The sequence below is a fragment of the Malaclemys terrapin genome, chromosome 3, assembly GCF_027887155.1.
Source record: "Malaclemys terrapin pileata isolate rMalTer1 chromosome 3, rMalTer1.hap1, whole genome shotgun sequence".
In the NCBI taxonomy this organism is placed as follows: domain Eukaryota; kingdom Metazoa; phylum Chordata; order Testudines; family Emydidae; genus Malaclemys; species Malaclemys terrapin.
Window position 1 is genome coordinate 166,735,333 of NC_071507.1, and position 16,172 is coordinate 166,751,504.

Below are 16,172 nucleotides of genomic sequence, written 5' to 3' on the forward strand. Positions count from 1 at the left end.
CCAAAATTATACTGTCTTGCACTGCACAGGGAACTGTACAGTGTAAGCTCCTGAAATTCGCCCTCTCCCTCAATGTGGAGAGGAAATATACAACAGCTTTTTACCCCAAGTTATGACTTCCACACACCAGTTTGTGATAAAGCAAAAACAAATGTATTAACTACAAAAGATTTTAAGTGATTATAAGGGATAGCAAACAGATCACAGCAGGTTACCTAGCAAATAAACAAAAATGTAATCTAAGCTTAATATACTAAAGAGTTTGGATATGAGTAGCAAATGCTAACCCTAAATGATGATGTAAGCCGGCTGCAGGCTCATAAAGGGCAAGCTGCACTAGGTATTCCTTTCAAAGGCTAGTAATCCCGCTAGCCTGGGTCCATCCCTTCCCCTAGTTCAGTTCTTGTTCCTCGGCTGTTTCCAGGAGTCTCTTTGGATGGGGAGTCAGTGAAGAACCACAATAATGTCACTCCCCTGCCTTAAATAGCTTTTGCATATAGTGGGAACCCTTTGTCTCTAAGCTTGGTTCCCATGCCTGGTCAGTGGAAAAACACCGGTATTCCAAGATGGAGTCCAGTACCAGGTGACTTGGTCACATGTCCCTGTAGGGTCACAGCAGCCGTGACTTGAAGGCTGTTTGTAGTGTCCACAGGAAGACTCTCCGGTGAGAGATAAACTTCTAAGGCCTATTGTTTTCTCTAATGGCCCTTCCCCACCAGCCATCTAGACTGATTGCATTCTGCCTAGTGGGCGTTCCCCAGGTGTAAACACATTTGTAATAGATTTATAATAGATGCAAAAACAATACTCCTAACTTCAGATACCAAAAAGATACATGCATACAAATAGGATAATCATATTCAGTAAATCATAAACTTTTCAATGATATCTCACATGCCCTATCTTGCATAAAATACATTATGATTATATCACAATAATATTATAATAATATTACTGTGATGAATATGGGGTGTAAGGTCACCCTCCTCTCTTCCTATCTCTTTATTTCACAGGATTCTCCTTCCCTTTGAAGACTGCAGTGCTCACTTCTGTTCATTTTTTAAGCATTCTCGTAAGCTTTGGCATAGGATTCGGCATGTTTCTTCCCCTTTCATTAGCTCTCTGTCTTGGGAGGGAGAGGGAATCTTCTCTCTCATGCTGGAACTGCATGTTACGAGCTGCCATGTTAAGGACAAAGAGTTCTTTGCCTAATTCACTCTAATTCAGTGATTACTGTTTCTTGCCATATGATGGACTCTTTGTCACTCTGTTCCATATCATGTGAATAGGGCCACCACATAAAGTCTTCCCTTTTATTTCTACCAGTTTTGCATCCTGGACACTTATTAAGAGAGGGGGAGGGGTCCTGACTGCCTGTTGGATATTAACCAGATAATAAGGCTTACTCCAGGGTTAAATACTTGTAAAGAAAAAAATATATTAATATTGAATGTCTATGATTCTTTAGAAAAACAAATTCAAACTATTTCATACAGTTTGGAAGGTGAAATTAAAGGCAAGAAACCTGACTGTTTCTGATGCAAGGAGTTACAGGGTGTTTTGCAAAAGTCTTTTGTGATGACGGCACACGTGTGGTCTGGTTGTCACATAGGAGATATAAGGGGGTCGAGCATGCTTAGTATAGATGGAATCCTTAGAGAATTTAGCTGCCAGTCTATAACAAACTTCTACTGAACATGTGAAAACTGAGATTTTTCAGGAGCTTATACTGTGGCCAAGTGTGGGTGAACTTTTACATGGCCAGTACAATGCACATGCCTAATATCAGAGCAATTCCTCTGCAAATTTCAAGTCCCTGCTGTAATGCATAAAGATGTTGCAACTTTTCAGTGTAATGCTTATAATATATATTTTTTTAACATGAACAAACCAATGTATTTTCCCCTAACTTCATTCTTGGAAATGGCTGAACTATTTATACCAAAAAAACCCCAAACAAACAAACAAACAAACAAACAAACAAACAACCGGCCTGAGGAACACACTTGGCATGGAAGATCTCATACTGAATGTTTAAAGTTTGACAACCTTATAAGCAATTGAAAACAGCCATCCTATAACGGAAAGTGTTAGGCCACTTTAATTATAGGTGATGTTCCCAGCTCCATTGTGTGAATGGTTTTCACCTAAAGACCCTGTAATACTGACTTATAAGTCAAGAATTGGCTTGCTAAGCACTGATTTGTGATTTATAAATTATATGCCTAATTAATAAATCATGAAACTGTCTATGATTTATGTGGCTCATTTTTGTCATACTAGTGAGTTTTAAGTTAAATTGTACATCTGATTTATAAACCATGTCATTGATTTATAAGTCTTTACAGAGGTCAAATATGTTATTGGTTGATATGGCTGCCATAATACAATATCACGGGCAGAAAGTTGTATAAATTAAAAATATGACCTTTCTGACAGAATGAAATGAAATTGATATACCCTTACACAAAGGACAAGAAATACAGGCAAATGAAGAGTCTATGACAATAAAGGCATTTACCAACTAATTGGAATGTCTGTGAGAATATGTACTGTATATTAAAGGGGTGACTGCAAGGTGCTATTAGCATATTTATTTAAACTGGGGAATTTCAGATACTCTTAACTCACAAATGTACTCTTGATTACATTTGACCATGCAATAAAAGCTCTTGGGGTTAGAGCAAAGTGTCCTTCCCTGCCCCTCTCCCTGAATGAAAGAAAGTGCCATTTCTAATTACAGAATTAATTAATGTAATCCTCTAATTAAAGGGAGAGGGGGAAGAATGAGGAGGGGAGGTTTATGAATTTAGATGCCTTTTCATAATAATACAGTTTTAAAAGAGTTTGTTTTTTAAAGTAATCAAGCAAAACCCTACTACCATAGTATTAAGGATCCTGTGGTCTGAATAGTTGCTGCAGGGTAAGCCACAATCTAGAGGTGGAGAAGAGAGTGTCAGGGAGACAAGCTGGGTGAGGTAATTTCTTTTATTGGGCCAACTTCTGTTAGTGAGAGCGAGACAAACTTTCGAGTTTACACAGAGCTTTTTTCAGGTCTGAGAAAGTCCTTTTGTGTGGTATTAAGAAGCCAAAGATGGAGCGGGGATCTCATCTTCTTATTCCTGGAGATCAAAAGTGCTCCAGGAGATAGCCACAAAAGATGCACAAAAGATGAATTAATGCATTCTCCCTCTTTCTCAAACACACTCACCTACATACATAATATGGTTTGACCACACTGAAAATGATAGGCTCTATCTAGCAGAAAATAACAATGGGTATTCTAAATTCCAGAAACCATGAAAGGTTCAAAATTGCTCAAATCTCCCTTCATCTCTGGAAAGATTTGCAGAGGTGCCATAGAGGAAAAGAACTGATGGAAATGTATTGTCTTACTTTGCTGTTACACAGCTCATGATTCTCACACTCGCCTAAGAACCTCAATCTGGATTCTGTGCTGGGCCTCACTATATTCCCCAGAGACATTGCAAAAGGGAAAGAATGTCTTCCAGTGTTTTAGGTACTAAACTGGGAAGCAGGAGGGCTGGGCTCTATTCCTAGCTGTCCATAGACTTCCCGTGTGATGTTGGGCAAGACTATCGTAATGCATACACATAAAGGAGCTGAATTAAAATTGCATAGGTAATCTTAATTGTGTCCTTTTCTTATTTTTGAGTATTTCATCATGTCTATCACATTTTTAATATATTAATATTTAATATATTATACCAAGGTAATATTATTTTCTGCTTGGAGTGTTTTAGATGTGCATAATACTTTTCTGAAAAATTTAAGAAGGTAGGTTTCTAACCCAAATTAATGTAACTAAGAAAACTTGTGAAAATAAGATAATACAGAATTAAATGTTACAATTTTTTTTTTCTGATTTGTACTCTTCTCTATAACTAATGGCACACAAATTTCACATGGGAAGACCAAATGTTGATATAAGATCACTTTAAAAATCAGATATTTTATATTTAGCCATGGCTGAGGATGAAATGGAATCTTTGTCTCACAATTCCTTTACTTTGTTTTGTTTAATTCAGGCTCTCACTACAGTTTCTTTGCTGTAACACTGTAAATCATTTTTAAAGCCCAATAATAAAACAAGTCTTTGAAAAAGATATTATTTTTAAAAAAGAAGAAAAAAAGGGAATTATAACTTTATATATCAGGATTTGGGCATAATACTTGATAATGATGATAGAATAACAAATTGTTCTGTTAAATCAGGTGCAGTTGTTACATACGTCAAACTGAGAATAATATAGAAATTTATATTAAAAATACAAAGCACTGAGATACAAATTGCCTGAGTACCTTATACATCATGATATAATTGTCAAATCACTCATATGACTTATGCTAGATGTCACTTGCATGTTTTCTCATTACATTTTCCTCCATGTTTTTTAACCATTTTCTTTTAATCTCTGGGTGCTATTGCACATTTGAATGACTCTCAAGATTGCTATCATCTAGCGAGAAGCATGATACGTCTCAACTTCTGGAAATACAATATAATAAATATGCTATTCCTCACAAATTTTACTTAACTAATATTCCTTCAGTTAAAGAAGTATCTGAATACCTGTTTAGTTATTTTTTTTAACAAAACACCACCACCACCACAACCTAAACATTTCCCTGTATTGAGATCGTCTTTTTTTTTTAACATCCCCCAGATTTCTATATCCCTCAGCAAAGTGTTATTGACAGATTAGGGCTCCTATGTTTGTCTGAGATGTGCCTGTGGCTCTCCTGTCCTATAGATCATCCACGTAGAATATTGCTCTAAATACTGTGAACTGAATTTTCAAGGGTTGGCTCCAGAACCTGTCATAATAAGCCTGTAGACTACAAATAATTATTTAAAAATATATATATTGAAGCAAATTTACCCTACAAGCAATGTACTAGCATTCTTCCCACACAATTTTCATCTCCTGGGAGAATTGTACAGATCCACAAAGTTACAGTACTTGTTATCCTAGTTATCTCTTGATCCGACAACCCTACAGCAGGTATCCACTTAGTCTGTGAAACCAACCAGCTTTTCAAATTTGAATAGTTTGATAATTAGCGCTAATTAATATTTTTACATACTGTTCTTTGACTGTACGCTCCTTGCAGCAGTCTGAGTCCTGTACAAGGACATTGATGGTGCTTAACATACATTGATAGATGTAAGCATATTTAACAAAATGTTACCAAATCCTAATGGAATGTTCATAATTTTTTTTGCATTTCCTTTCCAATCATAATTGATTTCAATGATTGCCAAGCTAATGTTACATGTAAATAGAAACCCTTTGTCTTTCTTATTAGCCTCTTTCTTCTGCCTCATTTATCAAATAATATCAGAATCTATTGTTTCTGGTATCAAAATCTCTTCCATGATTTGTGATATCACAAACACTGGATTATGGTATCACTGAATAAATCAGGGCAGAGGAGTAAGCTTAGTATACAAGAATCCTCTCTTTATGCAAATCTTAATCATAATCAGCAATTGTTGAAAGGAAATGTTGGGAAAAATACCTAATAACCACCTTGATTCAGGAAACCATTGTATGTGCTCAAAATTTGTGCTTAAGTGCATCCCTATTCAAGAAAGCACCTAAACACATACTTAAGTCACTTGCTTGATTAGTTGGGTGTCAATATTAACTACAGTAAGTTAAACATTTATATGTCATAAAGTCCTCCAGAGAATGACTAGCTTTGGGGGAGAGGGGGAAACATTCCAGAATGGATACTTCACCTTTATTATTGTATTTTTAACAATTTAAGCTTTATGGCAAGTATTAATGTAAAACACGCTTGGATAATCACTCTTTGAGCTTATATTTTGAGAGCAGTATTATCTAATTGTAAATTGGATGTTCTGTGAAAGAGCAGGGCATTCTGAATCTCTGTAATCAAAGACAGGAAGGTATTATTAACTTATCCAGAATATGCAGATGTTGTCGGTGTGACTGATCCTATGTTCCATTTTAGCAAAATTGTTATCCTTTCCCCCCAAAGAATTATTTCTTAACATACAAAGATGGTGAAGAAACACCATATATAATATAAAAATATATTATTTATATATTATTTGAAATATATCTTTGTATCTCAATTGTAATTTATAAAACCTGTCTCTGCATATATTAATTACATTAGTTAGATTATATTAATTAATTAATTATGTTTAATTGGCTAATGTTTTTATAATGCTTTGAAGATATAAAGCCCTACATTAAATATTAGATATCATTAATGTATTTGTTAATAAAGAGATATATCTAAAAGGAGCGTCTCTATTGGTGCTATTGCTACATTCATTATACATTCTTTTCCAAAGTATTTTACCATTATATGGAATCATAGAATCGTGGAACTGTAGGACTGGAAGGGAACTCAAGAAGTCTTCAAGTCCTGTCTGTTGCACTCAGGGCAGGACTAAGTATCATCTAGACTATCCCTGACAGGTGTTTGTCTAACTTGTTGTTAAAAATCTCCAATGACAGAGATTTCACAACCTCCCTAGGCAATTTATTCCACAGTTTAATTGCCCTGATAGTTAGGAAGTTTTTCCTAATGTCCAACCTAAACTGCCATTGCTGCAATTTAAGCTCATTGCTTCTTGTCCTATCTACAGAGGTTAATGAAAAATGTTTTCCTCCTCCTCCTTGTAAAAATGTTTCTGTACTTGAAAACTGTTATCATGTCTTCCTTATGTCTTCTCTTCTCCAGATTAAACAAACTCAGTTTTTCTATCATCCCTCATAGGTCACATTTTCTAGACCTTTAACTGATTGTCTTGCTCTTCTCTGGACTTTCTCCAATTTGCAGAAGAATTACTTCGTGTGTCTTGTTTACAACATTCTTGCTAATGCATCCCAGAATGCTGTTAGCTTTTTTTTTTTTTTGCAACAGTGTTGCACTGTTCACTCATATTTAGCTTTTGATCCACTATAATCCCCAGACCCCTTTCCGCAGTAGTCCTTCCTAGGTAGTCATTTCCTATTTTGTATGTCTGCAACTGATTGTTTCTTCCAAAGCGGAGAAAGTTGCATTTGTCTTTATTGAATGTCATCTTATTTACTTCAGATCATTTCTCCAGATCATTTTGAACTTTAATTCGACCTCCAAAGTACTTGCAACCCCTCCTAGCTTGGTATCATCCACACACTTTATAAGTATACTCTCTCTGTCATTATCTAAACCATTAATGAAGATATTGTACAGAACTGGAACCAGATCGGATCCCTGTGGGACCCCATTCGGTATGTCTTTCCATCTTGAATGTGAACCACTGATAACTACTCTCTGCAATTGGTTTTCCAAGGTGGTCTCACCCACCTTATAGTAGCTCCATATAGGTTGCATTTCCCTACTTTGTTTATGAGAAAGTTATGTGAGACAATGTCAAAAGTGTTACTAAAGTGAAGGTATAACACATCTACCACTTCTCCTCTTTCCCCCCTCCACCCCGCCTCCAAGGCATTGTTACCCTGTCAAAGAAAGCTATTGAATGCCTAAATTAAGATGACTGGTCTGTAATTCCCCAGGTTGTCCTTATTCCCCTTTTTGTAGATTGGCACTATATTTGCCCTTTTCCAGTCCTCTGGAATCTCTCCTGTCTTCCATGACTTTTTGAAGATAATTGCTAATGTCTCAGATCTCTCCTCAGACAGATCCTTGAGTATTCTAGGATGTATTTCATCGGGCCGTGGTGACTTGAAGACAACTAACTTGTCTAAGTAATTTTAATTTATTCTTTCCCTATTTTAGCCTCTGATCCTACCTCATTGTTAGCGACATTCACATCTTCTCTGACATCAAAAATTCATCACTAATATTTTTGGGGTTTTTTGCTCATGTGAATAATGATTATTTATATAGTTTGATAAATTAAAAACAATATCTCTTTCCTTTCTGGAATGTGGAAATCTCACAACATTTTTGATGTACATGTGACTATAATGATTACAATGTAGATAATTACATTAAAGTGTAAATAATTGTTATTAAGTATTTGCTGCTCTAATAGGTGCAGTCACTATACAACATAATTGGTGCAGATAACATGAAAAAGTTGCCACTCAAACAAATATAAACCACCACAGTATTATATTTAGCTTACTTAACAATAAGTAGTTTTTCAAAGGCTGAAATTCCTTACTAGTACATGCTAGTGTAATGATTTGCATTGTCATATAAGGTCTCTGGGTGCAAGTGCACGATCAGACATAAAGGATTGCACAAAATCTGAGTTGTATTGGTAACATGCTGTGAAAGCCTCCATCAGGTGTGTTAACATACTCCGTCATTAAAAAAAAAAAAAAAGCACTTCAAAATCTGGAAGTCTTGCTGTGAATGAGGTACTGTATAGTAGGGCACCAAAATAAATGTCATTGGCAATCCAGAGTGTTGTTATTTCCCCCCCCCCAATCAAATATTTGTGTTTCCCACAAGAGAAAAGGTTAAAAACTGCTTGTCCTGATTATCTAAGTGCTCCCTTTACAAACGACAATAGTTACTTCTGTGGTGTCAAGTATCAGGGGGTAGCCGTGTTAGTCTGTATCTACAAAAACAACAAGGAGTCTGGTGGCACCTTAAAGACTAACAGATTTATTTGGGTATAAGCTTTCGTGGGCATCCGAAGAAGTGAGGTTTTTACCCACGAAAGCTTATGCCCAAATAAATCTGTTAGTCTTTAAGGTGCCACCAGACTCCTTGTTGTTTTAATAGTTACTTTTGTTACCATAACAATGAGAATTAAATGTCGAACTAAAAACATGTTCTGACAGAATATAATGGGCCTTTTGTTATGTTACACTTTGTGGTATTATAGTGGGCCAGACTTTAATTTACTTTCATACTTTAAATTGATACTTTAAAGTTCAAGCTATGTTGAATTGGTGAAGCTCTGTTGTGGAGCTGCATTGATTTAAACCAGTTAAAAATCTGGGCCACTAGGCCTTATTAGACAATTTGGTCTAGATCCTCAAGAGTATTTAGGTGCATAATTAGGGTTGCCAGGTGTCTGGTGTTTAACCCTGGTGGCTCTGGTCAGCATTGCTAACCGGGCCATTAAAAGTCCGGTTTGCGGTGCAGCGAGGCTAAGGCAGGATTCCCGCTTGCCCTGGCTCCACGCAGTTTCAGAAAGTGGCCGGTATGTCCCTGAGGCCCCTAGGCGCAAGGGCAATTAACAAAGCTCCGTGCACTGCCGAGTGCTGACTCTGCAGCTCCCATTGATCGGGACTGCAGCCAATGGGAGCTGCAAGAATCATAGAATGATAGAATCATAGAATATCAGGGTTGGAAGGGACCTCAAGAGGTCATCTAGTCCAACCCCCTGCTCAAAGCAGGACCAATTCCCAACTAAATCAACTGCAAGGGCAGTGCCTGACCCCCCCTGCACCTAGGAGCCGGACATGCCGGCCGCTTTCAGGAGCCACGTGAAGCCAGGGCAGGCCGGGAGCCTGCTTTAGCCCCACTGTGCTGTCGACTGGGAGACGCCTAGGTAAGCACCGCCTGGCTGGAGCCCACATCCCGAACCCCCTCCTGGCACCCCAACCCCAGCCCTGAGCCGCCTCCCACACCCAAACTCCCTCCCAGAGCCCGCACAACTGCCTTAGACCTAGCCATGAGCCTCCTCCCACACCCAAACTCCCTCTAGGAGCCCACACACCCTCTGCCCCAGCCCTGAGCCCCCTTCTGCATCACAAACCCCTCATCCCCATCCCCAGCTGGAGCCAACACCCCCTCCTGCAACTCAACCCCCTGCCCCAGCCCTGAGCTCACTCCCACACTCCGAACCCCTCAACCCCAGCCTGGAGTCCCCTCCTGCATCCCAAACTCCTCATTCACGGCCCCAACCCCCTGTCCCAGCCCGAAGCTGGAACTCCTCATTTCTGGCCCCACCCCAGAGCCTGCATCCCAATTCCCTGCCCCACTCCAGTGAAAATGAGTGAGAATGGGGGAGAGCAAGGGACCGGGAAGGAGTGAATGTGGAGTGGGGCAGGGAGTTGGGATGCAGGCTCCCTGAGATGGGGTGGGGCCTTGGGTTATTGGTGGGGTGGGGCAAGGGTGTTCGGTTTTGTACGATTAGAAAGTTGGCAACCCTACATATAACTCCCATTGAAATCAAACAAATCAGTGAGAGTTAGGTGTCTAAATACCTTGGAGGGACCTTAGACATTTTTTTATAAATAAGTGAGACTTGTTTGAGGAGCACTAATGCCCTCTTGGTTCTGTTTGAGCCATCTCAAAGGAGTTATGTTTAAAAGTCAGACTGTCTCTCTCTAGATATATATATTTGAAGGGGGTTTCTCTGCTCAGTTATTGAGAGATTTTTCCTGTCTTTTTGCGTGGTGCATGGAGTAAGTTTCTAAATCAACAGGGGCATTAAAAGCTTCATAATTATTTTAAAATACCAGTTTAGGCATTATCAAAGTTTTAAAGCTTCACACATAGCCGTAAGGAAATTCTGTCACAAATTCACCAGGTCCAAAATGATATTCAAAGGAAATTATGCAGAATTATGTGGGTCCTTCAGTGAAATCTTGTATAATCCTAATAATTTGCCCCAGATTTCTAGGGTGATGGAATTACATATGTGGCAGTGCTCTCATGTGCTACGTTTGCAAGGAGAAATAGAATGAGACCAACATTTTCAAATGTGGGCACCAGTATGCAGCCTGAATTTCATGGATGCTGAGTACCCTCATCTCATTGTAAATGTTAGACACTCAAATTTTTAAAAAAATCAGTCTGTTTGTTAACTCTGTAAATAAGACTAATTAAAGCCACATAGTATTGATACCCAGTGCTTCTTTTACTAAAGTTTCTATACCTTTGCTCAGTGAATGTGAAGCATATTGTTTCCTGTATATGAATAGGTTCAATGTATTTTGTGAGTTCTGTAATGTCTAATTTTTGAAGTAACATTATTTTAGAGCATATTTGAAAATAATATTAGAAAAGCAGACTTTGGAGATGTAAGATTTTTCTGTTAATATTATTAAGAGTTTTTCCTATGTAAAGTCATCGAATGCCATGTGTCTGCATTTTGATAGCGTCTAGTGATAATATAGATCTGAGTTTGCTCATACTCTTTTTAAATTATGTGTACACATATATTGTTAATTTATTAAACTAGTTATACCTTTATGCTTCTTCAATCTAAAAAAATATAGAATTTTATGCCTTTGTGTATTATGGTAAAAATATTGTCACAGTACCAATTAATCAGCTCATTAGAACCCAGAAAGTAAGCTATGTTTGGAGCAGAGAAATAAAATGGAAAGCAAATACAGGATTAATATAATATCCCAGTCTATAATTATCTGCTGTAAATCGTTAACAAGCTAGAGTTAGGGAGCCTTACAAAATACTTATTGGATCATACCTAGCCTATGCCCAAGCAAAGGATTTAATATAACACTTACTTAAAAAAGGGCCAAAACAGTAAAAAGGCATCCTCTGAAATTTCCTTCTTTTACATATGTGGTAACTGCAAATGCCTAATCCAGTTACTCCAGAACAAATGTTTGGCATGTACAAAGACTTAAAGGGGATAGAATCACCGAAAAGCTTGGGAGTCCTTAAACACACAAGCCCTGCACTGATTATTTTGCTTAGCCTCCCAACACAGGTTCCTTGAGTTTCCTTCCCAAACTCCTCAAATGGACTGTTCTTTCTAGTCCCTTTCCCATTGAAAGAGTCATCTTTCCTGACTCCTAGATTTTTTTTTCCTTCCCAGATCATCCAAATGGATGCTTCTTTTCCCTTGACACACTGTGTTAGTCCCCTTATTACTGTAGATGCTAGGCATCTAGTCTTAATCTATCCCAGAAAATATTAGATAATCTATTTTAGATTAATATTTATTTCTGTTTTCTTCCAGCTTACGAGTTACAAAACTGCCCAGATCCTCCTCCTTTTTTAAATGGATATATAGTCAACTCGGATTACAGCGTGGGTCAATCAATATCATTTGAGTGCTATCCTGGGTATGTTTTAATAGGTCATGCTGTTCTCACTTGCCAACATGGGATCAACAGGAACTGGAACTATCTTTTTCCAAGATGTGAAGGTAACTTTATAGTGGTATCTTAGTGTCAGAACTCATTCTGCTCTCTTATTATTTTTATTTGTATTCATATACTCTAGCTTTTCCTAAAATGGGACATCTTTATCATATGCTGCACTAGTGGCAACTCTGGTCAAAATATCAGTTGTAATTCTATAACCCTCTTAGCAGCAAATTCACATGCCCAAAAAGGGCTTGACATTGCTGCCATTGAAGTTATGGGAAGTTTCACTAATAAAGGGCACACATGAAAGTGATCCTCAGCAACCGTTGCTGAATTGTTTAGTGAAGCTTGTGTTCCTTTGTTGAAGTTCTGCTCCTGTTTCCTTGGTGCCCGTGTGGAATGTGTACTGCATAAACTTTAGCAATTGTTCCACAGTAGAACTTTCGTCTGAAAGATGAAAGCACAAAAAGGCCTTTGACCAAGCCCCACACAAGATTATACTAAAGGAGCTAAGGGCTTGTCTACACAGCGACACATGGGAAAATTAATCCAGATTAACTAAAGGTGTGGATTCATTAAACCCCTGTATGGACACACACTCTGAATTAAAATGGCCTTTATTTAGTTTAACAAATCCACTTTAAATTCACACTGTTAGTTCAGACTGTGTCTGTGTAGATAACCCTAACTAGTCATGGTATGAGAAGTAACATATTGTCATGAATAAGAAACTGGGTAAGATACAGAAAACAAAGAATAGGAATAAACGGTCAATTTTCATCATAGCAGAAGATTACAGTGGGTTCCACAAGTTTCCATGTAGGACCAATGTTCTGTATATTTATTAATGATCTGGAAAAGTGAGCAAACAGTCAGATGACAAAATTTACAGATGACCCAAAATCACTGAGGTTAGGCAGGACTGGAAAAGAATGTGAGGAATTTCAGAGAGACCTAAGGAAGCTAGGTGACTGAGCCATTGAGAGTTTTGGAAAAAGAGATAAATCATCATGCTTTAGGGCATAACCCAATCTCTGACTATTAGGAATTAGAAAGAAACTCTTTATGGTGATAGTTTATATTACTTCCTACTGCAATCTCTTGGACTTTCCTCTGAGGTAGCTGATGCTAACCACTATCAGAAACAAAAAAATGAACTGTGGACCAATGGTTTGTTTCAGTATATCAATTCCTATACTCCTAAACTGTGAATTAACCACTGTGAATGATGCTTTCAATTTATTTATTTTTTTCTGAGTGGTGTCCTCATGCCTGAACTGCAACTGTTCTGTAAGCATGTATAGGTGCATACATGTTTTGTGTGTGTGTACGTGTGCACGCGAGACAGACAGAGAGAGTGAGAGAGATTTAGAATGAAAAGCTTATACTATTCCCTTATTTTGACATTTAAACTCAATATTGTGAAAACTCAGCAACTAAAAATTCCAGAGTAGTTAGCCCGAATTTCCTAAATTACTAAAATATATGGCAATCTCAAATTAAACATACAGAAGTGCACATTATTGTACCATTCATGGAATGCAAATGAACTACAAAGAAACAACATAATTAAAATAGCATTCCAGCATTAGTAAATGAATTGCCTGGAGAAATGCAAAGCAATTAAAATGACCAACATTTTCTCCCTTTTGACATGCAAAATATCCAGATGGAAACAGGAAATTAAATAACATTGTGTTTAAACTTCTAAAGAAATGAAATTCAACATTTTTACCATTATCATTATTTATTATTTTTATGACAATGGTTCCTAGTAACTAGCTGAGGAGGAGGCCCTAATGTGCTAGTTATTGTACAAACGTAGTTAACAGTCCCTGTCCTAAAGAGCTTACAATCTAAATAGACAAGACAGATAAAGGGGTAGGGAAACGAGTGAAATCATATAAAGAAAGTGATAGATGTAATGGTGGGAAACAGCATGTTAGTGTCACATTTTTATTTTACTTTTAAATTTAGATGGGGTTTTGTTTAGGAAGAAGAGGCTATTAGCTAGTAGAGAAAAAAGAAGGGAGAAGGGGAGATTGAAAGGGGGGTTATTGCGAGAGGGACTGGACAGGAGAGGGAAATGAGGAGGAACATATGAAGGGCAGGAGGGGGAAGGCTGAAGTGTAGATAGCGTGAGGAAGGATGCAGGGGGAGTTGGAGCAAACTTATAGTCCACACAGGGAGGAGAATTCCCAGATTCAAAACTGTAGAAAGCAACCTGATGACATCACCAGTGTTCACCAGTGTCTGCAGTAGAACTTGCTAAGACTGTTCCTTGTACTTGTTCTGGCCATCTTTGCTTTCTTTTGCCCCTAGTGCTAGCTGGAATATCTTTCTTCCCCTAGCCTCCGGGACTTGGGGCAGGTCAGGGTTGCATGGATCCTAATGCCCTTGTGAGTGGATGGGTGGATCACTGGTGCTCCACTGTTCTAGGTCCTGGGTTTAGTGATTAGATGCTATGTTACACAATCATTTGCTCTGTCCATCTCCTTAATCTCTGAATGTATTAATCTATAGATTTTGACGTCCCCATACTCAAGTCTTGCCTCAAAACAAAAACACTTTTTAGATTTGAAGTTGCTCATCTTTTATCAAACAAAATAGTGACTCATGTTCTTATTTAATTTATATTATCATTGAAATCATCTGAGAGGCTGTACAATTTTAAAGTTAATAATTAAAATAAAATGTACCCTAGTAGCCAAAACTATTGAAATGGAAAAGCTGATGAAAAAAATGAGAGCAAAATTATTGGAAAGGCATAGATAAAGAGAAAGGATCTTCACAGAGCCTTGAAGGCAGTTACTGTATAGAGCCACAAAAAAAGATGTACTGTACTCAGGAAGGATTTTTTTTTTATGGAACTAACACAACAATCCACTTTCTTTAAAAGATATGTTTAAGTGAGAGCAACATTACAGATTACACTGCTCTACAGCCAAAATGCTTCTGAAATAAATGTAGTCAAACTTTACTAATTCTGGGTCACTGAGAACGAAAATGATGCTTAAACTTGTTGATTGCCTCTAGTTTTCAAGATATGCTATTGGATCAGTATATACGACCCTTGATTTGGGAATGGCAGAGATAAGTGAATTATAAAGGGAAGGGATCTCAGTTTAAACCAGATATGACTAAAATACATCTCTGACTGGATCTATGAATAAATCTATGACTGGGTTTAGACAGTACTTGCTTTTTAGGCAAAACAATGAATGATGCAATCTGAAGCTGGTATTGCGTCATACATGATATGAATTGCATCACGTTATTCCTAGAAGTCATGGATGATGCAATCATAACGAAGCTTACATCACTCTGCTTTACAAATTGCCCTATATCAGCTCTAGAAATCATACAGTGTCGTGCTCTCTTATTTGTCAGTGTTTGATTTTGCAAAGGGACATATTTCTGGTTAGCCATAGTGAGCAGAGATGCCTCGTACTTGTGTGAACAGTGCAGCTAACTTCTGCTATGTTTGTGGTGAAGTGACTTTTGCATCACAAAAGCGCAGTATAACCACTATGGTGAAGAAAGCCTATCCCCTTTATTTTGGCTGCAAAATTGGAGATCAGGACAAGAGGTGGGCCCCACACATATGCTGCAACACTTGTGCAACAAATCTTCGCCAGTGGTTGAACAGGAAAAGAAAGGAAATCTATGCCTTTTGCAGTGCCAATGATCTGGAGGGAGCCAACAGGTCATCCCAGCAATTGTTACTTCTGCATGGTGCCTCCAGTTGGGAAAGGTGTGTCAAAGAAGAAAAAGTGGACTGTGCATTATCCAAACATTCCATCAGCTATACGCCCAGTACCCCATGGAGAAGGACTGCCGGTTCCTGATGCACCAGAATCATTCTCACTTGAGTCAGACGAGGAAGAGGAAAAGGATGAAACTTCTAGTGATGAACCATCAATGTCACAGGACCCACATTTTCTCCCATCCTCCTCCTTTGAACCACACCGCATAACACAAGGTGAACTGAATGACCTTGGCAGTGATTTGGAACTACCCAAGAGTAAGGCAGAGCTGTTGGGCTCCAGACTACAGCAGTGGAATCTCCTGGCAGGTGATGTTAGGGTTTCCATGTTCCATGACCGTCAAAAGGATCTTGTCCCATTCTTCATCATG

The 16,172-nt window shown here is 38.0% G+C and overlaps 1 protein-coding gene across 1 annotated transcript in view; it reads left to right on the plus strand.

The window, feature by feature from the left end:
* Nucleotides 1-16,172, plus strand: part of CSMD1 (CUB and Sushi multiple domains 1) — a 1,946,356-nt gene that overhangs the window by 1,711,013 nt on the left and 219,171 nt on the right. The window contains exon 42 of the mRNA XM_054023823.1: nucleotides 11,906-12,094. Coding sequence (XP_053879798.1) covers nucleotides 11,906-12,094 — 189 coding nt within the window. The remainder of the gene's footprint in view (nucleotides 1-11,905; nucleotides 12,095-16,172) is intronic.